At 42.7% G+C, this 24,508-nt stretch overlaps 1 protein-coding gene across 3 annotated transcripts in view; it reads left to right on the top strand.

Moving 5' to 3' along the window:
- Positions 1-3,641: 3,641 nt before the first annotated feature.
- ZRANB1 (zinc finger RANBP2-type containing 1) overlaps positions 3,642-24,508 on the top strand; it is a 42,081-nt gene continuing 21,214 nt past the window's right edge. Inside the window, exons 1-3 of one of the 3 annotated variants that reach the window (XM_064663563.1) lie at positions 3,642-3,870; positions 15,022-15,119; positions 15,825-16,675. In XM_064663563.1, coding sequence (XP_064519633.1) covers positions 15,862-16,675 — 814 coding nt within the window. In that variant the 5' untranslated portion in view covers positions 3,642-3,870; positions 15,022-15,119; positions 15,825-15,861. Of the gene's footprint in view, positions 3,871-4,968; positions 5,086-14,257; positions 14,339-15,021; positions 15,120-15,824; positions 16,676-24,508 lie in introns of those variants that run through there. The other 2 variants (XM_064663564.1, XM_064663565.1) reach the window with 2 other exon arrangements.

Raw genomic sequence — 24,508 nt, 5'->3', positions numbered from 1 at the left:
TATTCCTGCAAAATCACATCGTGTGTGCATGTTGCTTGGTTTTCATCAAACCTGTGAGGTCTGACAGGGAAACCTACTATCAGTTCTTTCTTGTTCTAGAGGAACTAGGAGAAAGGAGATCAGACTCAGGGTGGCTGAGGAAGGTGGGGAGTTAGAGGAACAGGGATTTATGATGTTTGAGAAGTGGGGAAAAAAGAAAGCTGGAACACATGCATGTGCAAATGATATTTTTAGATGTGAGTGAAGGCTCATAGTTCCACTGTGGGTTTATTCTGAGGTGCACAGGGCAGTTGCACAACTCTGTGTGAAGGCACACGATCTTCAAGGCCTGAGAGAATCCAGCTCTGCAAAGGAAAAGTTCCCAAAATAACACATTTAGCTGTCAAATGAGTATGACTGTTCCAAATCCCTCACCAGGGAGTTAAAATTTCTCCTGAAACTGGTGGAATGAAAGGAAAATTTTGGGTGGAATATAGGAAATTAGTACTTGCCTACAACTTTTGCTGCCTCTAATAAAAATAGAATTATCTTTCTGACATTTAAAAACCAAAAAGATGATCAAGCACCTAGTCTGTGGAGAACTTAGTTATCAAGTCATGTAGATTTTGATTTGTCTCCAAATTAGAAGTCTGAAAGCTCTTCTTGGATAAAATACATGTGTAAATATCAATGTTCTAAACTGCTGAAAAGTCATTCCTATTGTATTTTATTGTTTAAGTCTAGAACAAATGGCAAACTCCTGCAAGTTAAACCTGGAGAGAGATGCCAGCAGCAGACATAAAATCTTTGGCTTAAAGGAATAAAGTCATCAACATCAAAAAGGCCCAGTAATTTGGAGATGCAGCCAGGATTCACTTTTAAAAGTGACAATGGTAAATATTTTCAAATTCAATTTTACCACATGTTCACCTTTGAATACTATCCAGGGACCTGTTTCACTACTCTGCTTCTGTTCTTCAGGACAATGATGCAGAGATTAAAATCACTTGCAATCATAGAATTCTCTGAAAATATTTTTTCAGTTGGTGATGTTTTTGTCTTACCTATACAACAAAAATCTCTGAAATAATACGAGCCAAGCTTCATTAAAGCTCTTTTCTGTGTTGTGAAGGTACATCACACACTCCTAATGTGCTGCAGTGCACTGTGTGTTGTCTAAAATATGTTTCCATGATCACCAAATGGTTTTCTAGCAGTTCCAGGAAATATTCTGGAAGAATTTGAAGGGATATTTTCCTTCAAATTACATACTCCCGCCCATAGCAAGGGGGTTGGAACTAGATGATCTTTAAGATCCCTTCCAACCCAACCCACTCTGTGAATCTGTGATATTCCTTGTATTTTCATATCTTGTTATGCAGTCTAATCTGTAACAATTATTTCTGGAAATTTCTCACTGTTGTACAGTTGTGGCAGCATTTAGGATTTATCCCAACAGCTCTTCCATCACCTTGCCTGGCTGTCAAGAGCAAGGGATACATTTTCTGAAAGATTTCTAAGCATAGAGATGGCACAATTCCTTCAGATAAAGAATAATTAATATTTATGACTTATCCAAGAAAAAAAAAATAAAGTTGTCTCCCTGTTTTCCATAGCTGCATTTTGAGAAATGCACCAACTTTTTTCAGTGGAGTTGGAAAGAGAACTTAGTAAATAACCAGTCTGAGAGAGACAAATCACATTACCCTCCTCCTGCAATGATTCTTGATGTTCATAGGGAACTAATTTAATTGCAAATGAAGACAAATTTCTATTTCAGTCTCCATAAGTAATTACATTTTACTTGTCCTGACTCCAGTTCTAGTTGTTTGTCTGCTGGACAAAGGGATTTTTTTCTAGCACTGCTCTTCTGGAACATCTCAGGTGCTTTTCTTTTATGCTGATTGAGCAAGAAGGCATGGATCCAGCTGGTCCAGGATGAGTTTCCCCCATGCAACACCAAGCCTGAGGCATTAGCTAACAGAGTCCTCCCCGTCACCCTGTCTGGGAAGGGGGAATGAAAGCATGGAAATAAAAAAGTGGTAAAACATCTGAGAAAACCTGAAATAAAAAGTGGGAACTGCAGTGGGGAAAAAAAAATTCAGGTACCACAAGGGAAAAGCAAGGATGTGGGCAAATACACTTTTCCTGTCAGTGAGCCTGCAAGAGCAGCTTGAGGAAGATGCAGACTTGCAGTTTTTGAGTAGAAAGCAAAAAAAAAAAATAAAAAAAAATTGCACAGCCATCAGGAGGACTGAACCCAAGGGCTGGAGGAGCAGTTCCAGGAGAAGAATGGGCTTGCACTGTGCGGCTGCTGCTTGGGTGAGTCCACCAGGCCAGGGTGGACATCCTGAATTTCAGACCCCACACACTCAACACTCAACATGCCGAGTCAGGAATTGACACGTAGAGGAAATATTGACAGTTTATTTCAAAGAACCACAGAATCAATTCAGTTGGAAAAGACCTCTGAGGTCATTGAATACAACACCATCTTACCAACAAGACCATGGCAGTGAGTGCAACATCCAGTCTTTCCTTAAACACCTCCAGGGGTGGTGACTCTACCAGGGCAGCCCCTTCCAATGTCTAATTACCCTCTCTGTACCCTCTAATTACCCTCTCCTAATGCCCAACTTAAACCACCCCTGGCACAGCTAAAGATTATGTCCTCTATTTCTTATCAGTGCTCAGGGAAATATTTTGCTATGGAAGAACTGAAGGAATTAATGGGAATCCAGCAAGGGCTGAGAGGTGCACACCCTGGGTGTGAAACCTTCTGTCATGATTTTCGCTTTATTTCTCTTTATTCTCTGTATTTATTGTACGTGGGAAAAATTTCCCATCAGGACACTGGATCCCAGGCTACTAGTGACAGGACGGGGGGGACATTGTCTTAAGCTATGCCAGGGGAGGTTTAGGTTGGACATGAGGAGGAATTTCTTCACAGAAAGGGTAATTAGGCTTTGGAAGGGGCTGTCCATGGAGGCGTTGGAGTCACCGTCCCTGGCAGTGTTTGAGGATTGAAGACTGGATGTGGCATTTGGTGCCATGGAGGTGCTGGGTCATGGGATGGACTCGATGATCCCAGAGGTCTTTCACAACCGAACTGATTCTGTTCTGTGACCAGCTGCCACAAAGCAGTGTTCTCCACGGCTGCCGCCTGGCCGCGTGCCATCACAACGGGCTTTTTGAGGGATTATTCCCACGGGAAGCGTTTATGTCCATACACCACCCACTGTGATGGACGGGGAGCCAAGCGGGGGGATGCCCTCGTTTCCTCTACTAACACGTTCTGCGCGTTACCGCGCGTGGCCCGGGCACATGTTTGGCTCGGGGAGGGCCGTGTGGTGCCGGGTGGCGCCGAGGGAAGCGGCGGGATGTGCAGGAAGGGACCGGGAATGTCCGGGAACAGCCGGACAGGGGCACCGCTGGATCGACCCCTGAGGGTCCCCGGAGGGACCCGCCCTGAGGGGCCGGGGCGGGCACCGCCCCCTGGCGGCCGCGCCGTGCCCGGCGCCCCGCGGCAGCGATGACATCACCGCTCTGCGCAAAGAGCCGCCCGCCGGTTGGCGGAGGGCGGGCGCGGCCCGGCCAATGGGCGTTGCGCAGGGCGGCAGGCGGCGCTGACGTGCGGCTCGGCCGTGCGGGGGTTTATTTTGCTTTGGGCCGCTCCGGCCGCCGCCATTAGAGCAGCGCGGGCACGGCCTCCCCCCCCCCGCCGCGCCGAGTGGGAGCGCCCGCGGCCGCGGCAGCCGCGGCGCCTCGGGAGAGACCATGTCGTGAGCGGGGGGGGAGCGGGGGGAGGGGGGGGGGCGGCGCGGGGCGCAGGCGGCTCCCAGCGCTGCGAGCGTGTTCCTGAGGGACTGAGGAACGGATCCAGCCGGAGAGGTAAAGCCCCTGTGCACGCTCCGCCTTCCTCGGGCAGCGCTGCGGGGCGAGGGGGCGCGGGGGGGACGGGGGCGAGCGGAGCCGGCCCCGGCGGGGACCCCCAGGGGAGGCGGTGGGGAGGCGGCCGCGCATCCCGCTGGGAGCCGTGTCCCGCCTGGAAGGGCTTGTGAGGGAGGGCAGCCCGACACCGCCGCGGTACAAAGGCAGGAAACTCGGATTTTCTCCCCGTGGCCGGTGCTCCAGACCCCGGGCAGCGGAGCCTCGGGGTGCCCGGTGAGATCATGCCTGTGCCGCCGCTCTCCCGCTGCCTCCCGCCCCCCTCCCGGCTGGCTTTTATTCCTTTCGGGATGTGCCCGTGTGGATCTGCACGCGCCGTGGCGGAGTAGGTGATGGGAGCGATGGGTTGTGGATTTTGGGCAGCAGAACTTCCATGGTGTTGCTTGTCCCTGGAAGTGTCCAAGGCCAGGTTGGAGCAACCCGGTCTAGTGGAAGGTGTCCCTGCCCGTGGCAGGGGTGGGACTGGATGGGCTTTAAGGTCTCTTTGAACCCAAACCAATCCGTGATTCATTCTGTGGTTCTGTGATCGCGTATTGTCGAGGCTTCATCAGGAGTGAAGAACGGTGAGGGAAGTATTTCAAAATTGAGCTTGTCTTTGTGAACCGAAGTTAGAACAAAAATCGGAAAAGTTGGATTAAGGAGCGAGGCAAAGCTCGGTAATCCGTGCCCCCAGCGCCTTTCTGTCTGCCCTCACAGCCCCAGCCTGCAGCAGCTTCCCGGCAGGAGGAGATAAACTTGTCTGCGGAGGTCAGGGAAGTGTCTGTGAGCCCTCTGGATGTGTCTGTGAATCCTTCCTCGGCAGTGACAGGGGTCATTCCTCCCAGCCCTCAGTCACCCGTCCCCACAGCAGGCACCACTCCCTCGGGAGCAGCGGGGGGTGGGAGAAGGGATGGGACACGATCCATCCCGGTGTCCTGCATGGCCGGCTCGGCCCGGCTGCTGAGAACTTTCTGCTGCCACGGGACTTTCAGTCACGGCAATAATGACAACTTTTTCTGGAATTCTTGGAGGTTGGTGTAGTAAACAAACGTTGTTTTTTAGCCGGGCTTTGTGCTGTGCCTGAACAGTCTCTGCTCACCGGCTGCTGCTGTGTCACAAGTGGTGGGGCTGCCATGTGAGTCCAGGCATTGATACCTTTGCTGATGCAAAAATTGAAAGGTGAGATGTCTTCTGTGTGGTAACTCCCTCCTTTCTCTTCTTAAAGCTCATTCTGGTATGAGCAGAACCTTTTAGCAGTAGTTCAGGAGAGATCTGTTGTACTTAGTTTTGTTTTTCCTTCTGCTTGTCTGGTCTTCGGTGGCTGCAGAAGAGCTTTGTGAAGCTCATTTCTCTCCCCTCCATCCCTTTTTTCAGTGGTTACTCAGAGAGGGGGAAACAGGTGAGAGCAGCAGGTGGTGTTCTGGAACTCTTTTATTGGCCTCCTTCCGAAGGCCAGGCTGAGTTGGTGTCTCAGCATGTGGAGTCTGGCATGGCACATATAAAAGATCACCTCTGGTTTAAGTCTGTCACAGCATTAAAAGGCAATAGAGCTTTTAGATGTGTTGTGTTTCATGGGATTTGTGAAACTCTAATTATGTGGTGTAATTCTCTTGAAGGAAAAAGAAATGACTGCCTTTACTTTTCCTTACGCTCCTTAAGCAAGGACAGGCAGGTGGGGGTGACCGGTGAGGCCATAATCTGATCTTGTGGAGTTGTGTCCATTTGCATTTTCTCAGAAGTATAATTACAAATATTAATTTAATTGGAATGCTGAGTGGCATAAAAGCATCAGCGGGATTCATCACAGAAGCATGACTTATATTGGAGACTAGTTAAAGTGCAGAATTGGTCAAGGGAATGTTTTCAGTCTTATTTAGCCTTGTGTAAGACCACTAATTTGTGTTGTTGGACATGTGAATTCCTCAGGGACGGGAATTCCCACCCATCTTTGGTGCCCTTCGGAAGAAGGACCTGTAAATTAAGTAGGAAATACTTTACTGATTGAATGGTTGGTTATTTTTAATACAGTCAATCAAATAATCAAATGTTCTCTGAGGCATTTTAAAGTGAGATTTACTGGCTCCTTCATGTGGTATTAACTGGGTGTCAACGTTTCTCTTTCCAGCTTCTCTTTGCCTTATCAGTTCTGCAGTCAGACTATGCACAACTCCAGATCAATACATTCTTTCTCATGATGTGCTCTCTACTAATCACAGCAAAGCATTTAAACTGCCTCTGCCAGTTCTCTCAGTAATCTCATTCCCCTTCCTCCCCCCAAAATTTGAAGACTGGATTATTTTGGGCTGTTCAAAATTGATGTCAACAAGTAATCCTCATTTTAACTGCATGAGTTATGATCCACAGTCTCCTGGTACTAAAATGGAACTAAACTTTAGTTTGGCAGCTGAAAATGGCTGGCTTAGCTGTAACAGAGTTCTTAATTTTTTGTGGTTTTTTGTTTTTTTTTTCAAGTAGTACTGCAAATGAAGGGGGAAACGATGCAAAATTGGAAAGAGAATTTTCTTTCAACACACCTGACGAAGAGTTCACCACTTGTCAAATGGCAGAGCTTGGTAAAATCAGTGAAATAACAGAGCTAATTATAACTTTGTAATGTCAGTTGAATGGAAGTTGTTATACCTTAAAAAGGAAACGTCTGTCTTCAAATTAAGATCTCAAACATTCAGAATTCAGACACTTTTCTGGTACCTTCTCATAGCATTTCTGTTGTAGCTGCCATTTTTCATCTTGCACAGAGTTGTGACTGTGCTCGTTTTTGCACCATCAGTGTCTGGGATGCAGCTTCTCACACCTCTGTCATTATTTCTGTTGGGATTTTCTTGACATGCAAGATTAATAATTATCTCTGTAGGGTTTACCAGTTAAAGTACTTTAAAAGAAGAGCTGTAGCACTTCAGTACTACATTAATCTATAACAATACGGATGATTTTGTATTTCCGTCTTTCCTGGAATGGGCAAGTGTTCAGAAGCTCTGTGGTCAAACTGGGGTCGTATCCACCTGCTGTTTTTAATAACAACTTTTTTTTCCTGTGCCTCTGTACTATTTATGCAGAAACTCATTTTGCTGAAGAGTAGAGAAAGGAGAAAGTGTGGAGGGAGTGGAGCAGGGAATGAGCAAAGTGATGTTTGAAGAGGGAACTGTCTTCAAGAGGGGGCTGACATGGAGACTTTGATTCAATAAAGAAGGAAAAGTAGATTTTTAAAAGGAACATGGGAGGGAAATGTATTGGAAAGAGTGGTAGTGGCTGGTATGTGCAGAACATCTTGCCTATGAAGCAGCCAAATTTGCAGCCCTTTTGCATTTTCTACTATACAGGAGATATAATTAAGTTGACATTTTTCCCTTTGGTTATTTGAATTTGTCCTGGTATAATCTGTTCTGCTTGTTCTTGAAACAAGGATACTACTGCATGGTTTTGGTTTTTTTTTGTTATTTCTAGTAAGTGATGTTTTATTTGGGTTATATTTGCCTTTACTTCTGTAATCAAATGTTAAGGTTTAAAAATCCTCCCTGTAATTCTTTTGACTTTGATTTGACTCAGCATCTAGTAGCTGTTTTTGATAAAACAGAACTTGTGGGTTACTGAGGAGTTTACAGGCACTAAGAAACTTCTGTAAGTTATGATAATTTGAGGAGTTGGTGTTCCTGAACTGAAGAAAACTCAGAACCATGATTTATGTGACCCTGGAAAGAAAAATAAACTTGAGTGGTCTGGTTTGGTTTTTTTTTTTTTAGTGGATTAGAACTATTTTGATCAAGTAATCTTTTAGTGGGTTTAAAGTTGCACGCACTCCTTTGAAAACCATGTGGCTCTTGGTGCAGAGGCAGGTGAATATCTGGGAAGAAAAAACAACTGTCATAAATCTCTCAAATGTGTATCATTTCAGCAAGAAAGTAGGGAATTTGCTTTGTGATGGTGATTGTTGGTTTATGAGAGAATCCTGATTCTTGTGGCAGTGAGGACTGTGAGTGCATTGTGTGAGCCCTGACTTGCACTTCTCTCAGGCTAATGGGCTTGAAAGTATTCCTTGTGTCCCCATTCATCTTCCCAGTATCTAAGCAGGGATTGAGTAGAGACAGCTGGCATATTTATTCCTTGCTTTATCTGAATAGTCCCCTGGAACAGCTTCACTCTGCAGGTCTTAGCTTCAAGAAGTGTTGAGTATATACTCATGTTTTTTAATAGTTCAACTGCCCTTGTAAGTCAGGAGTACTTTGAATTGTCATTTACACCTTCTGTCAGATGGGCCTGTGATTTAGCTTTTACCTGCAAAGGCTTCCCCTTACTGGGTGCCTGTTGAGAGGCTCATTTTTATCTTACTGCAGGGCTGAGATGGTCTACTGGACTATTTGCTTTTATTTTTTGACCTCTTCATTACTGTTTAGCTTGGCAGGGACAAAAATAATTGTCACCTCCTGGCTTTTAAAGGGTTTATTTAAAGAAGGTTGTTCAGTGTTGCCTCTAGTAGAAAGTTACTCCCACCCCCAGAAACTATTTTTACTGTTTTACTCTGAAACTTTCTAGCAGTGCAGAGTATCTTGCAGTGGTTAACGTAGGGTTGTTGAATATGTATTATGAACAAAATAGAAATTACTAATCATAAGGTTTAAAAAAAAAAAGTGATTTAAAAAAAAAGAACTGATATCGCTCTGTCTCTAGAAGGAGTTTGAATTTGTTTTTCTTGTGGTATTTGGCAATAGTTCTTTGCACTGTTAAACAGCAATGTACACAGTAGGGGATTTTCTGTGCTGTAATAATAGCGTTTTTGCTCTTCTTTTTAACTTTTCCCCTCTTTTTGGTATCTTATCTAGTAGCCAGTATCTTAGGAAGAGCTGGATAAAATGAGTGTGGCTTGTTCTGCTCACTGGAACTGGAATTAGTCTTTTAAGTGTATGCCAAATGCATGTACCAAAGACAGTCCTTAACTGTACCTGACCGTGGCTTGCCATTAATTAGGAGTAAACTCCCCAACAGTGGGTGCTGAGTGTGTGTTTCCATATTTCCTTTGGAGGCAGGTGGTTTTCCTCCACCAAATGGTGACTGTGTGTGTGCTGTAGCCACGCTCTAATTTATGGTCAGCCAGCACTGAGGAGGTCCAGGGGATAATTACTGGAAAATGGACAAGTCTCAGTGTAATGTTCCTGTTGTTGGACAGGTTTAAGTGTTTTAAAGTTTTGATGTCTGACTCCACAGTGTGGTTCCAGTCAGAGCGTGACGTCTGGTTTTCCTCCCCTGGTGTGTGAGGACGGCTGAGAGCTAAACAAAAACGGGGCTCGTGTTTTAGGCACAGTCTAAACACAGATAAACTGTTTTTGTGTTTGACCTCACTTTTTATAAAGAAACATCTTGTTCAACTTCTGTACTTTGTCCAAGGCTAATGTCTTTCTAAAAATGAAGTTTTACCAGTTCTGTTGTGTTTTATTGTATGTTTGTTACTGTAGATCTTGAGTCAGTGTTCATCTGTTGCTGACTGTTCATGGTCAGATTCATTAAATGCTGCTGGCTGTAGTTATGCAAATGTTCTATCATAGCTCATTATTTTAAGTCACTTTGCTTGGTTTTTGATTAGTATTGTGTGGGAGATGTTGTGTATTATGTAACTGTTGATCTGCTTACCCATGTTTGCCCAAATGGTATTGGTTTCTAAGCAGTCAGTCGTATTTAGTCTGTCCTAATGTGTAGTAACGTATTATCTGGATAGTTATTCACTTCTAATTGAGTTTAAAACAAAAAAAAAAACACCCTGAAAAGGAAAGAAGACTGAACTGCAAGCTGCTGCTACTGGGTTTTTATAGGCTGTTTTCAGCAGTTAAGATTTTTGTAGGTTTTAGTCACAAATTTAATAGAGCTGTGTGGGGTTTGACCCATTTGAGATGAGTAACAGATAAAATGGAAACGTGTACTGTGCAGTTTACACAGCAGGGTTAACTCTAGTGGGTAAGAGCACAAAAATGCTTCAAGGGGTAAACATTAAAATAAAAAAAGACAGCAGAAAGAGCGAATGTTTACTGCTCTCAGATATCTCTTAATTCTGTGTTGCGTTTTCAGCTTTTACCGAAGAGTCTGTTTACATTAAATTTCAGACTGAATTGTAAAATTCATTGTCAGTCTTGTATTTCAGATGTCTCCAAAGATCTGTAGCCTCCTGACTGTTTGGCTTCTTTCTGCATCGAACATTTGCAAAATTGGGCATCCTCTTGCATTAAAACTGCATATAAATTCTCTTGCTTATGAAAAGTCAGCAGTTGAATTGGAAGTGTGAGGAGAATATGGAAAAGAAAGCTGATGCCAAATCAGCGTAATTTTTCTGAATGCCATAAATACCTAATAAAGTAGACTTTGAGATATGACTCCATAAATCAAAATGAAAACAATCTGTTATTAATTGTATGTAAATGAAGCCCATCGGAATTCACCCAATGAACAGACTTCTGAATGTTTTCAAAAGTTAATGCTGTGTTGTGATTTACATGGCAACGATTTGGTCTTTAAGAGAATTGGGAACTGGATGATGCTTCTCTCAAGACAGCAGCGTTCTCCCTGTTCTCCCTGTTAGTAGGAGTGGAGGAACAGCTCTAGTGCTCAGAGGAGCAGAGGTGATCCCTGTGTGTTTGGAGCAGTGCAGTTGGTGGGATGAGGATGGGCAGGATAATGCAGTTTGACAGAAGCCTCCATCTCCCATCATAGCTCTTGTGTCTGTGTTTGGTAGCAAAGGGGTTTCTGCATTTTGTGACTGCTGCAGTCTGAGAGCAGTTCCTCTGCCTGCTCTGCAAACAGCCAGCTGGTGTTCTGTGGAGAAAAGCAAAATTTCCCAAGCAAAAACCCCACCTCGTAGAGCAGCTTGCAGAAAATTACTTAAGTGCTCTTTTCCTGAGATAACAGAGTGCTTTCTCCTTTTTGCTGATCTGTTTGGGGCAGAATCCTTTCATTTTTTAAGAACTGTCCTAATAAGCAAAGCTAACTATGCTTGCTTGTTAAATTCCTTGTTTCAGTGTATTCAGGCTAATACAGAAAATGCTTCTACATTTGTTACTTTGCAGTAATCTTTCCAATCTTTGTTGTAATATATAGATATTGCCCCTACTGCAAAGCTTCCAGATTCAGTACTGATCTGATTTGGTTGTCCCGTTGACAAGGTCAGTGTTCTTAATTTTATTAAAATTAATTTGCAGAGACGACAATGGAGCTTATTGTTAGTTCCCTTCAAATTATAGAAGCCCAGGCTCAAGTTTTCTGTTTTTAATATAGTGATCTGTTGAGGCTTATACTGAATTCTGGAGAAAGCCATCATCCAAGAAGAGTGAGTGGTTGAAGGTAGAGTAACTAAGTTTAGTAAGTTAAGAGAACAAAAGGTAAAATTCCACCTTGGAAAATTAGGCAGGGATGTGAGAAAGGTGTTACTCTCATGCTTATGAACTGATGAGTTAATTGATTCTGCATTTGGTTATAGAGATCTCTTTCTTTCAGAGCAGGATGCTTCTGCTTATTTTGTTCCTCTGAAAAGTTGCTTCAGTGTTTTTAAAATAAATAAACCAACCTGGCTTTCTTTTTGGAGCAGTCTAAAAGAGGCAGCTGCATGTGGGGAAGGAGGATGGATCTTCTTGCCTTTCAAGTGTTGCTGAAGGCTGAAGTTGGCACCTGAGCTTCCTTTTCCCTGTAAATACAGAAGCATTTGCTTTGGTCCAGAATTTGTACACGTGAACAAAAGGAGTTTAAGGTGGGAACACTGATTTGATGGGTGTAATTACATAAGGTTTCAACCAGCACAGATGCCAGCACCATCCCAGCAAAAAATCCGTAGTGTAGACCAGTCTAAATCAGCATCTGGCTTGTTTACAGGGGAGGGTTTGATCATTTAATGAAGTGGAGCTCCATATTGTTCCTTGTTGGAGCCAAAGGAAAACATTTTATGGACACAGTGAATAATTAAATTGAGGGGAGTGCAAAATAGCCTGTCGTAAAAGTGGTATTTGAGAACTTCATTATTTCTTCCCAATTTCTGTGAGGCCTTTTGCATTTTCCCATGCATCTACAAAGAAGAATAGTCTTAAAAGTTGAAACAAAGCAAAAGACAAATTTCTAATCGTTCTGGGTGACCTTTTCCCACTTAGTTTATTTAGTAAAAGGGTGGCCTGATAAGGTTTTGATTTTTTTTTTTTGTTTGTTCTTCATTTATCAGCACTTAACATATTTGTCTCTTCAGTGTAGTGAGTTATCATACTGGTCTGTCCAGAAGGTATTTAGTGCACTGTCTAAACTGATCAATTGGAACTTGTTTGAAGTTCTGTGGGTTTTAATTTCTTGTCAGCTCATGCTTTTTGGACTTCAAAACATGCACCTGCACTTCACAGTCACTGTGTTGCTATTTCTTTGTCAGAGAGGTTACTCCATGATTCAGCTTCTCCTCTGTGAAGAATCTAAAATAACAAGTTAACTTGAAAACAGAGTCAAAGAAGTAATTGGGAAAAAATGTAATGAGCTTCAAACTGCTCAGTGGCTGGATGGTGGTGCTGTATCAGCAGGAAATCACAAGATCGTAAAATCACAGAATGGTTTGGGTTGGAAGGGACCCTAAAGCTTATCTTGTTCCACCCCCTGCCATGGGCAGGGACACCTTCCACAAGCCCAGGTTGCTCCAAGCCCTGTCCAACCTGGCCTTGGACACTTCCAGGGATGGGGCAGCCACAGCTTCTCTGGGCAACCTGTGCCAGGGCCTCACCACCCTCACAGGGAAAAATTGCTTCCTAACATCTAAACCTACTCTCTATAAGTGTGAAGCCATTTTGCCGTGTCCTGTCACTACAGTTCCTGATGAAAACAAATTTGGACGGGTCTGTGGGATGCAGTTGGGGATCAGACTGAGACCTAATAGTAAAAAAAACAAAACAGAAAAACCCAATACATGAAAGTGCTGAATTTCCTTGCCATAGTGGGTGTTGGCAGAGCTGTCAAGGAAGAGAAATTGCATTGCTCCATTGAGCCTTTTTATATTCTTTACTTCATAATAACCCGAGGCCTCCTGTTAGGAGGTGGTGAGCTCATATCTCAGAGGCTTTCAAAGCTGCAGAGACTCAGCCTCTCTAAGAATTATGTCTGAAAGCATCTGCTCTTTAATGGGCACAGAGGATAATTGCAGCTAAAAACCTAATCTTGTGATATATATGAAAGCTTTTTGGTAGCGCGGGATGTCCTGAGCTATTTAGTTTCCTAAGTGGTATCTCAATACTTGTTTAGATGGTTTTTGTAGCCAGCTTCTTTCCAACTTGAGCTGCAGTCTCCTTTCTCAGTCTTAATATCACTTAAACAGATGATGCCTTGTTTTCTTACCCCATCCCAAATGTGTGTTGGGATTTGTCTGAAGTGGGAACTATTTAAGACTTCACGAACTAGGGCAGGTAAGAGACTACATTTACAGCTACAGGTACCCGTCACACATTGCATACGGGGCTCTTTGGAAGCATCACCTGCTCAAACCATACCAGCTTCAGTAGGAATTATTCTCAAGCATTGGAATTTTGGGACAACCACTTTCTGGTGGTCCTCAGTGGCATAATTTTCGGTGGCAGTGGGCAGGTGCACGGGGAGTGTGTTGTGCCTTGTCTTTAATGGAAAGCACGTTCAACTCCCTTATGTTTCTAACTAGAAAACTTTAATTCCTCAGAAAACTCTACTCTTTCTAGAGAGAATAAGCTTATTAAAGAAGTAATTAAAAACCTTATTTTGGGAGTTGGGGGGAAAAAGCCTTCACCAAATTGAATAGATAAACCTAGTGTCTACTGTACTCATATAGGAGGTGTTTGGTAAAGCTTTAGTTTATCTGTGGAGTAGAGAACCCTTTTTTTCCTTGAAGTTCCTGAAAAGCCTTCTTTATGAAGTCACCTTTAGTAAAATCAAGTTGACTTTGTATTCTTCTGTATATATGTATGAATTTTCCCCTTACTTTATTACAGATACAGGGATCATTGTATGATCCTGCCCCTTTTCCTCATACTGCATGGGCGTGGACATCTCTGAGGCACGGTGGAGGGGAAGCAGTAGGAACTGTAATTGCCTTCTCAGCACATTCCTCAGCCTGGCACACTTCTATAACGTATAGGTGGGAGTGAAGTGCTCTGCAGGCTGTTCAAACAAGTGATGTTGGAACCCGAGCTTTATGGGAAAGCTCTCTGTGTTCCTGATTGCTCATCTTCATGGAGCATAAATATGGATCACTCAGAAAGGGATAGTCCAGCCCTGCCCCCTGGTCCTGCCATGCGATAGCCCCTCATTCATGCAGCCACCTGATCTGGTGAATAGATCAGCAGAGCTGCTGGAAAAATCCCGTGTGTTCCTGGAGTCCTCAGCAGGAGACAGTAGGAATAAGGGTGACAAACTGAAGTGGACGTTTAGCTATGCCTTGTGGGGCAAGGTGTGTGTGAAGGTATTGCAGTGACGAATGTACTAACTCGTAAAACATTTAACGATCGGGGAACGGGGATAACTAATTTTTAGTTCAGTGTGTCCAGTTTTGAACTGAATCCTGTTGTGTAACTTCTGAGTTTTTGTTTACTGGGCTCTTGGTGTTTTGTAGACAACAGAGAGAGTTGGAATATGATGAATAAGAAATGACAGTCTGATGTAACAAATTAGTATTTTAATCAGTTTTGCATGCTTAAAACAGCACATTGTTGAGCCTTATATGTTGGGTAACTATTCTGTGGTAAGGGAGGAAATACTGTATGCATTTGCCTATTTGTCCTTTATCTACCTGCCTCACCCTTTCCCTCTATTCTACTCTCTACACAAAGCTTTTTTTTGCTTTCCCCATCCTAAGTTGCAGATTGCAGTAGGAGTGTTGGTGGATATTTTGTTGTGAACTTGATGTTGCTTGGATGTACTTCTTTTACTTCAGCAGACTGGTCACTTGTGTGGCGACTGGTTCTTTATAAATACTGGTTTATTTTAACCAATCTCTCTTAGTCTCAACAGGTCATGACTGGGTTTAACCAACTAAATTGGGATCAGAATAGGTGTGGCATTTAATAATTAACTTTCTGGTTACTCAGGTCCAGTAGGAAACCTATAATGAGTCTGTTTTTATTTTGTTTACAGGAATACTTATCTGCTTAGTCTCATCCTTCGTATTTGGCAATCTGAGGAAAAGGTCTGAGCCAGCATGAAGACAGAATCCCCTCTTCATTAGAGAAAAAGTGAGTTGGAATTGGGTTGAAATCTGAATTTGTAGAATAAAAATACCACATTAGCCTGCCAACACACACAGTTTGTGCTTGCTTTCAAGTGGTATTTTCACTTCCTCACACCACTGTTATAGGTGATGTCCAGTCAAGGCCTAGTCTTGCTTAAGTACATGTGTGAAATTTTCAAATACAGGCATTTTATGTAAATTCCTACACCCTCCTTTTCCGAAAGAACTGATATGCCCATCTGATACTCTCCTTCCTTCCAGATCTAGTGAGGTCTATTACAAGACCTTACAGAATCTCTGCACTTTGTGTTCCTTTTCTTGTACCGCTATATTCATACTGAGTTTGATTTTAATAATTTAATATTTAGGGCTTGTTTCTGTAGCTGTACTGGTCTCTTCTCTGGTGTTCTCAGTGCTTAATGCATATCTGTTTCCTGACTTTGTTTGGAAGCCTCTGTGCAAATTTGAGGAATCCCACAAATGCAAGACTGAGGTTTTTTTCTCATTTCTGCACTAGGAAATCCTGCATGCAAAATGCCGTTAATTCAAGTCTTACCCTTTTCATAGCAGTTGTAATAGTATCAATAAGAAAGATTGCCTGTTTGCCCAGCCTGACTTTTGTATCAGCTGGGTTAAATCTCATTTATTTTTGGTTTGAAGCAGCTCCTGTGCAGGCAGTGTGTACTAATGGTGTGTTGTGACTCCTCAGCTTTCTGCCCGACGCCGCTCAGTTCAAGAAGTGCACGATGACAGAGCGTGGAATTAAATGGGCTTGTGAGTATTGTACATATGAAAACTGGCCCTCTGCAATCAAATGCACCATGTGTCGTGCTCAGAGGCCCAGTGGAACAATTATCACAGAAGATCCGTTCAAAAGTGGTTCCAGTGACATCGGCAGAGACTGGGATCCCACGAGCACCGAAGGAGGGAGCAGTCCTTTGATATGTCCGGATTCTAGTGCAAGACCGAGGGTTAAATCATCCTACAGCATGGAAAGCGCAAATAAATGGTCGTGCCACATGTGCACGTACTTGAACTGGCCCAGGGCCATCAGGTGCACTCAGTGCTTGTCTCAGCGTAGGACCAGGAGTCCCACGGAGTCCCCTCAGTCTTCGGGGTCCGGGTCCCGGCCGGTCCCCTTTGCCGTTGATCCGTGCGAGGAGTACAATGACAGAAATAAACTGAACACAAGGGCTCAGCACTGGACTTGTTCTGTGTGTACGTACGAAAACTGGGCAAAGGCCAGGAAATGTGTTGTGTGTGACCACCCCAGGCCCAACAACATCGAAGCAATAGAACTGGCAGACACAGAAGAGGCTTCTTCCATCATAAACGAGCAGGACAGGGCTCGGTGGAGGGGGAGCTGTAGTAGTGGAAATAGCCAAAGAAGATCTCCACCCACAACCAAACGTGAATCCGATGTGAAAATGGACTTTCAAAGAATTGAATTGGCTGGAGCTGTTGGCAGCAAGGAGGAACTTGAAGTTGACTTCAAAAAACTAAAGCAAATAAAAAATAGAATGAAAAAGACAGACTGGCTGTTCCTAAATGCGTGTGTCGGTAAGTTGTTTTCCTGCTGCCTTCTACTGTTATGCCTGTGGTTAAGTATTTTTGGGAGAATGAAGTATTAAAACAGAAGCTTGGCATTTGATTTCAAACCAGTTTTTTTTTTTTTTTATCTCTGCATTTCCATTTTAAAAAGTAAGCCAAATGTAGAAGTTCCTGAAATAGCACCTGCTGAGAGAGGCTGTGGAGTTCATCCATAATCTGAACGGGGTTACACGTGTTTCCCAAGTGTGCTTGGACTTTTTTGACCTTTCTTAGAAATGGATATTCTTGTAACCAAATCTTGGTTTTCCGTGTAATCATTAAAAGGTGTAAAAATTACAAAGACCAGTCCACAGACCACTGATGTATATAGTACTGTAAAAAATGCCATTACTGGGTAATTAAAATAACTCTTTTTTTTTTCTATGGCAAGCTATGCTTGTAGAGTCAGCAGCTGCAGCTTGGGAGTATTTGTAAACAGTGTAGAGCTCGCAACAGTACAAGATGCTCTGTCAGATGTTAAAAATAACACCAAAATATGTAGCTCCAAGAAACTGCATGTGTAATACTGACCTTGAAAGTAATAATGTTGTATTAATACAGCTACTGTGTTGTAAATGTTTACAGGCTTTCTGAAAGTATTTCAGCAGTCAACTGCTTCAAAAACATTCAAATGCCGGTTTTGTTCTGTATTTTAGTGCTTTCCTAAGGAAATTCTGGGTAATTCACCCAGTGCTGTTAAAGAACAGAGACCTTGTGAGTTAACTTCTGTGCTGTAGCTTCCCAGAAGCAGATATCCTGTGCCCCAGCACACGAGCAGGTTCAACACTTGAAATACTCAACTATTTTTAGAGTAAAACACTTCATATGAAACTATGGCTCTACTAGTATGTCTCATGCTGTTCCTTAATGTTTCACAAAGTCACTGCATGGTGGTTGTAATTGAAAAGCTAATTCGTGGAGCTGCTTTACTTAATATCTTAGATCAGGTCTAAATGTTTTTTATGGGTATCCTGTGTTTGGTTTCTCTGAGATTATAAACCAGTTTATTTTTGTGTTGTGTGAATAGTTAGACAAGAACATTTCCTTTTGAAAATAGATGTCTCATATCTTTAGATCCTTATATGCTTTTTGTTTTCTTTTGAAATAAAGCAGTTGAAATTCTCTGTGGTATTTTTGAAGTTATAAAATGCCAAGGATCAGTTGTTGTAGGTCATTCCTGTGCCTGACAATAGTCTGTATCTTGCATTCTGATAGCAATTGTATTAAATATTAGGGGATTCTTTTCCTCTGATTTTTGAGAAGTGATTTCTTTTTTCACTATTGCAGTGTTACTTAAAATATTTCACGCTTCCATGTTTAATCTGTGGGAAGGGTTGTGTTTATGTTTAAGAACATGGTTTTGTGAGTATTTAATGTTGCTTGTGACTGTGTAGTCACACGTGAAACTCAGAACTATGTTCATCAAGTTTTGTAAGGCAATAATGGTTTGGCTCTTGGAAAAGAGTTTAAAGGAATCTTGGTGAGAAAGCCAGAATGCAGGTGGAGTTGTGTGCTGATTGTTGCTGTTCTGCTGAAAGATTTCATGGATTCCTTTCTCTAACATAAACAGTTACTATACTTTCTAACCGAGGGGGTAAAAAAACAGCAGCTAAAGCTGTTAATTCTGAAATGAAAGGTGGGTAATTTCATTTGGTATATCCCAGATGTCATGTTTTTCCAAATACCCCTTGTAATAGGAATAACCTTAGGAAGATTGATGGAAGCTCCGCAGACTCTTTTGTGGTTTTATCTGGTTGTTTTGCAGAGTATATTGGAAAGGTCCACCAATTTAAACAGTAACTTTTAAAGAAATAAGCCAAATTTATGTTGGTGGCCTTACTGTGACATACTTCAAACAATTTAACTGTCAGTTGGACAATTTTGCCCAAAGTATCTGTTCTTACATTGAAATCAGCTGCATTATTGTGACTCAGTGAGTTCTGTTCTGTTTGTTTGCCAGCTGGAGCTCTTGGGAACTTTTAGCTTGTACACTTGTCAGTCCTTAGCCAAGCAAAACTATAAAATAGGACAAGTTCGTGTTAAATGTCAAGTCAGTTTGTGAACATTGATGACCAAGAGTTTGTGTGTTACCCTACTCCAGCTGACAGATTGTGCCTCGTTAGGATTTGGGAACTTCAGACCACACACTTCCAAGTTTGAACTGAGTCAGTTGTGGAGGGTCTGTTTGCTTTGAGTCTATCTCATGTAGGAGAGATGTTAACTTTTTAACTTTTAAAGTTAACCCTGAAGTTAAAAATAAAGATTGGAGGAGCAGGAGTAGGAGGAATTCTTGGCAGAGTGGTTATTTTCTTTTCTCTTAGAAGATATTATCTGTCAGAAGATACCAAGGAAAATGTCTGATATTTTAGGACAGCTGTTGGGTTGAACTCCCTCTTCACATCTTGACTGTAGTACAAATTCTTTTTACTAGATTTTATATTTAATGTCAAGTTTCATTAGAAACATGTATCAGACTGCTCTTTTCCACATCTGTTCTTTTTATCTGAAACATGAGGATAGATGTGTATCATTTGTAGATTTAAGAAGGTACCTATGTGCGTGTTTGTATTTTATTTTGTGTTCTGTTTGAAGACACCCATTATTGCTTTACCCACCTCAGTAAATAAACATGTCATCAAGACTTCTATTCGTTGCAAATCCAGGCTGTACAAAATATGATGAGTGCAACTCAGCATGAATAGTTTCCTTGATGGTCAGTTTTCTTTCCAAATCAGGATTAGTGGCATTCCCCCGTTCAAACTCTGCCAGTAAATGTACTTGAACTTGTTCTCCTTTTAATTGACTTGTCTTTGAAGCAGTGGATGTATCTGTCGAGTGATTCTTTATCAAAAGAATGAGATTTTGAACTGATTCATTTGGTTAAAATTTATTAAAATCCAAGCAGAACGGGTAGGATCTGCTGGATAACAGGGCCTCCTGCAAATGCCAGTTTGAATTACAGTGAGGAATTACAAGTGGTTTCTACAGGAACACCAATGTTTTCTACCATAGTGGCCTAGAACAAGGTTAGCATGAAGTCCAAGGTGACTGATTTCTTAGGGAAAGGGGTAACTAATGTATATTTAAAATTAAGCTCTATTGTCTTTTGTATAACTGCTGGTATCTATGGCAGAGACTGTTGGAGAATCTTGGTGGCCTGTGGGGCTTAAGGGAATGTGATGTGCAAGAACCAAGTGTTGCTGTGGGCCTGGTGAAGCTGGTTCCAGCTGGCTGTGGATTTAAGGAGTACAAGTGGATGAGGATGATTGTCACTTTGAAACCTATCTAGCAGAGTTAGTTCACTTGGGGCTTACACTTCAGAACTTGCTGGAGCTTCCACTCTCCTGGCACTCAGGGCTGGGTTTTACAGTGGTGCTGGCAGAGTGTGTTTGCTGCAGGGCACTGCTGGGGATTCTTGGGTTGTGAGTTCAACTGCTGTGCTTGAACTGTAGCCCAGAGATGAAAAGTAAACAGCATTTCTTCTCCTTTTCCTTTTTCCTCCACCTGTTTATTGCCTGATACAAGAGTGTGCTCTTCTCCTTCAGTTCAGGTCAGTAAGGTGGGTTCTGCTGTCACAGGCCAGACTTCCCTGCGGGGATGGTGCCTCCCAAATCGAGTAGGCACACATTCTTCTTAGCTCTGTGAAAGAAACAACTAAGAGTGTGTTTCTTAAACAAATCCAAAGTATTCAGAGCAATCTGTAATGAATCTTGTTCCACGGTACATCCTTAAAAGGACTGTTGGTTCATTCCTAGTATTCCTACATCTATCTGCTTAGTTTTTCCTTTGTTGACTGCTTTGTCTCTCTCACAGGGTTTCTTTTTTCCCCATCAGTTCTCTGAAATTGTGCCAGATGTGTTACCCACGCCTTCAGAAACCCTGCCCTGTCCAGACTTTGGTATGGAGTTGGCTGGGAAATGTCTGGGAGAGGTGGAGACACCTCCTGCTCTCTTCACTGCTTGTAACTCCTCACTGAGTATTATTGATAAAGGCAGCCTGAAGGCAGTGACATAATCAAGGTGCTTTCAGCAGGCACTGCCACCTGAAGTTGTCCTAGATGCCCGTTGCTGTCCTACTGAGATGCTGGAAAGTGAAGCTTGATTAGGGGATGTTTTTGTGGGGGCCGTGGAGGTTTCATTTGTTGGTTTTGCTGGTTTAGTCAGCCCAGACTGGCCTCCTCATCACATCCATGGTGGAGCTAAACCTTGATGGGGCTGTTTATGCTGTGATAACGGAGTGGGAAGTGTTAGGGGTGGGAACAAGGTGCTGGAGGAGGGGAAGGGTCATGCACCTTTCGTTGCTGGTGTCAGTCTAGGCTTGAAGTGTTTGGGGAAGTGCAGCATGAATTACTCACTGAGAGGTGATGAACTGCCAGGCTGACCTTGGCTGGATATGGCAGACAGGGCCTGTTGGGATGGTTTGGAGGGGAAGGGTCCCTGCTGTGAGCTGTACAGCCTGGTCTCCTTCCTCTGTTCCTTTCACCTCAGTGAGAAATCTTGTTGTACATGTCATCTGTGCCTTATAAATCTGTTCTGTCACAAATGCTCGACATTTGTGTGTGTGTGTATCTTTCAGAGCAGGTAAAACTCTGCATGCCTTACTCCTTGGCAGAAAATCTTAATTCCTGAACCACACTTTATTTTGGTCTCTTGACTACTTTTTTTAAACACTCCGTGGTATTTTATGATGAACATAATTGACTAAATGATAAAGTTAGAACCAGTTGTTTAAATCTGTCTTAGAAGCACTGATGGTTAACTTTAATAATGAAATGATTTTCCCCTGTCCAGCCTCCCTTCAGGGTGTAACCCTGCAAGCAGCAAGGGTTGTGGGTATCTCTGACAGATTGGAGAGGAGATAAGGACATCTTTAAGCAGTTGTTTTTACATATGTGCTGCTTTGTCTTGTAATGATACATTCAAAACATACTGCATGGACTGTATGTAGGGTAAGAGCTGTTTGCACGGCAAAAAGAATAGGCAGTAGTCATCCTCTGCATTGGATGGCTTCAAGTTTAAGGTGCACGTCTCCTTGTAAGTATTTGCTTCTTTTTTAAGGGGATGCACGTTGCTGAGCATGAAGAATTGTATAAATCTAGTATAGAGGAGGTTCTGTCTCACAGTGTCATTACCTGAAGAGTGATCTGCTGTTGATTGTGTGCTGGTACTGACAAGGGAGGCCCTGGAAATGAAGAAAGAGAAGGAACAGAAGGATGTGGTTGGAGGCCCATAAAGGTTTTTCTGACAACCTCTCTCTTTTGACTTGATGTGTCATATTTTCTTGCAAAGCAGTTCCTCCTCCGGGAGGAGAAATTCTTTTCGGGCTGAAATTGTGGGGCACTTCTTATCAGTAAAACTTTCTTTATGGCCACCTGATGTGCCCCTGGTGAAGAGCTGGAAGAGACTGAGGGCTGACTCAGCTCCAGAGAATGCCACAGCTGGTGTGCTCAAACCACTGCTCTTCTGTATTCTGCATTTAAAGGAGCACTAAGATTCTCAGCAGGTGTCACAATTGTGTTTTAGTGGGTCAGTTGATCAACCTCTCACTTTCTGGTGCTTAAACCAATCTCAGGATCAGTCTGTAGAGGAGTAAATCAGAGTGTATATAGGATACAGATCACTTGCAATTGTATCTGTAGCAGAAGAGAAGCAGCACAGGCCTCTATTTCTGCACTGGTCTGTGTGACAGAGGGATCTGTCTGGACTTCTGACTTCTAAAATGTATCATTTGGTTGGTTGAGAGATTTGCCTTCTATTACCAAGCAGCTCAAGGAATTGTCCCACATAGAGGCACAATGACCTCCTTGAGATGAAGTGTTTCCTTTTGCAGTCTACTCAGATGTGAGAACACATTTTTTACTGTGGCAGTGCTGCCTCCTCAAATCAGAGAAATCCCTGATCCAGGAGGTTGTTCTCCAGATAGGCAGAACTGCATCAGTCTGCTTGAAAGAATTTCCCTGCTTCATTTTGCAGGTTGTGCCAGCCAGTGCTCCAGAACTATCAGAAAGATAGTGAAGTAAATAAAGGCTGCTGCTGTAGTATTTTCCTTGGAAACTTTTATATCTGGCTGTTCTGAAGTCACTGGGGCTGCATGATTAGGGCAAATGGGAATTGGATTTCTAGATATGCTTGTAAGCTGCATGTTTTCCAAGTTTGTTTAACTGCATTAAACCCTCTAAATATTTACATGTTCTAAAGAATAAACTTAATAGCACCTTAAGCTGAATTCTGGGCTTATTTAATAGGAGCAAAGGTAATATTGGTAAATAAAGAAGGTAGTTTAACAGATTTAGTAGGATCAAGATGGCACAAGTAGTTGTTCTTGGGTGATTCATATTTTTAAAATCTAGCCTTTTTTAATTGCCTTCTTAATCTCTATCATCATCTCATGTATGCTGAGATTGCAAGTTCCTGGTCTGTGCTATTTGTAAGTGGCAGGGCTTTACTAGAAGAAGAAAAAACCTCAGCTGCTGGTGCTGTGGAAGTCTTCCAATAAGAAGAAATGCCTGGATTACAAAATGGAAACACAGTTGAACCTGTAGATGCAGAATTCTGACTTACAGTTGTATTTTCTCATGACTTGGGTGCAGCACTTGGCATTCTGTCCTCTCCCTTAGGATACCAGACTATGGTCATAGTTTTTGCATTAAGCCAAACGAAATTTCGGGGGGGGGGGGATGGCACACAAAGACTGGTGCATCTTCAGATACAACCCCAAAGGAACATTTCTGGAGTCCACTTTAAAGGAAAGCAGGCACTGAGTCATCGGGATGTGTTTGCATTTGTGTAGCTCTTGTAGCTGCCCAGAGCTGTGCCCTCACAAGGCTTGAGCTGCTGGAAGCTCCTGGGTGCTCTGGGAACAATCTTAAGGCAAATGCCACTCTTCCTTTTGACATTTTAACAGTCTGGGGAATGCAGTGGGTGTTGGGGGGAATAATCCAGCTGGCACAGCACTGGATCAGAGGCTGCTTGTGAAAGTAATCAGGCACTTCTGCGTTGGGAAATGTAGTGAATTATAACATCAGTAAATGTTTCCGTGATATTTCTTGTAAATAGTGTTTTGTTAAGCCCTGTTTAAATAGACTTAATGAATTGGAGGCTCTCACTCATCCCACAGAAATCAAAGCCTTTGTAGGAATGTGCCTCCTGCTGTCAATAAATGCATATTCAGGTCTCATTTTGGAGTGATGGTACTGAAGTTAGGAATTACAGGCAGTTCTTAGGAGTATTTCATGTGTGCAAGTTTACTCCATAGTTTTGGGGCAAGATTTGTGTTTTCTAGTTCAGATTTCTGACAGTCTGCCTGTTATGAGTATATTTTGTGTTCAGTGCAGCCTTGGATTGTAGGGACTGCACTCTAAGCAGGGTGGCACCTGATCAGCTGTGGGGAATTTTCCCTGTTCTTTTGAAGTGGCTACAAATGAAGCAGATATTTGATACAACAAATAAAGAGAAATGTTGAATTTTTTCGCTGCGGCTCAGAGGGGCCGGAGAGGTTTGTAATGCCCACAGAATATCAGCCCTGCAGCAGTGATGCTCTGGGTGCTTTGGGTCAGTGTTTCAGTGCAGGGAAGTACCAGACATCAGCACCATACATTTATTATCTCCTTTTTTTAAATAAGGCCTAGAAAACATACACAGTTTGCCTCTTTTGATGTAATAAGTGTTTTTTAGCTTAAAATTAATCGGCAGAGTTTAGAAATGTACTTTTAAGCTGGCAGCTTGTATAACAATTTTAGTAATTAATTCTAGGACATGGGGTTTTTAGGAATGTCAAGTATTGCAAGACGTGAGAATAAACGTC

Source organism: Pseudopipra pipra, chromosome 8, assembly GCF_036250125.1.
Source record: "Pseudopipra pipra isolate bDixPip1 chromosome 8, bDixPip1.hap1, whole genome shotgun sequence".
Taxonomy (NCBI): domain Eukaryota; kingdom Metazoa; phylum Chordata; class Aves; order Passeriformes; family Pipridae; genus Pseudopipra; species Pseudopipra pipra.
Note: the sequence above shows the minus strand (reverse complement) of the source record. Positions and strands in the feature narration are given on the sequence as shown.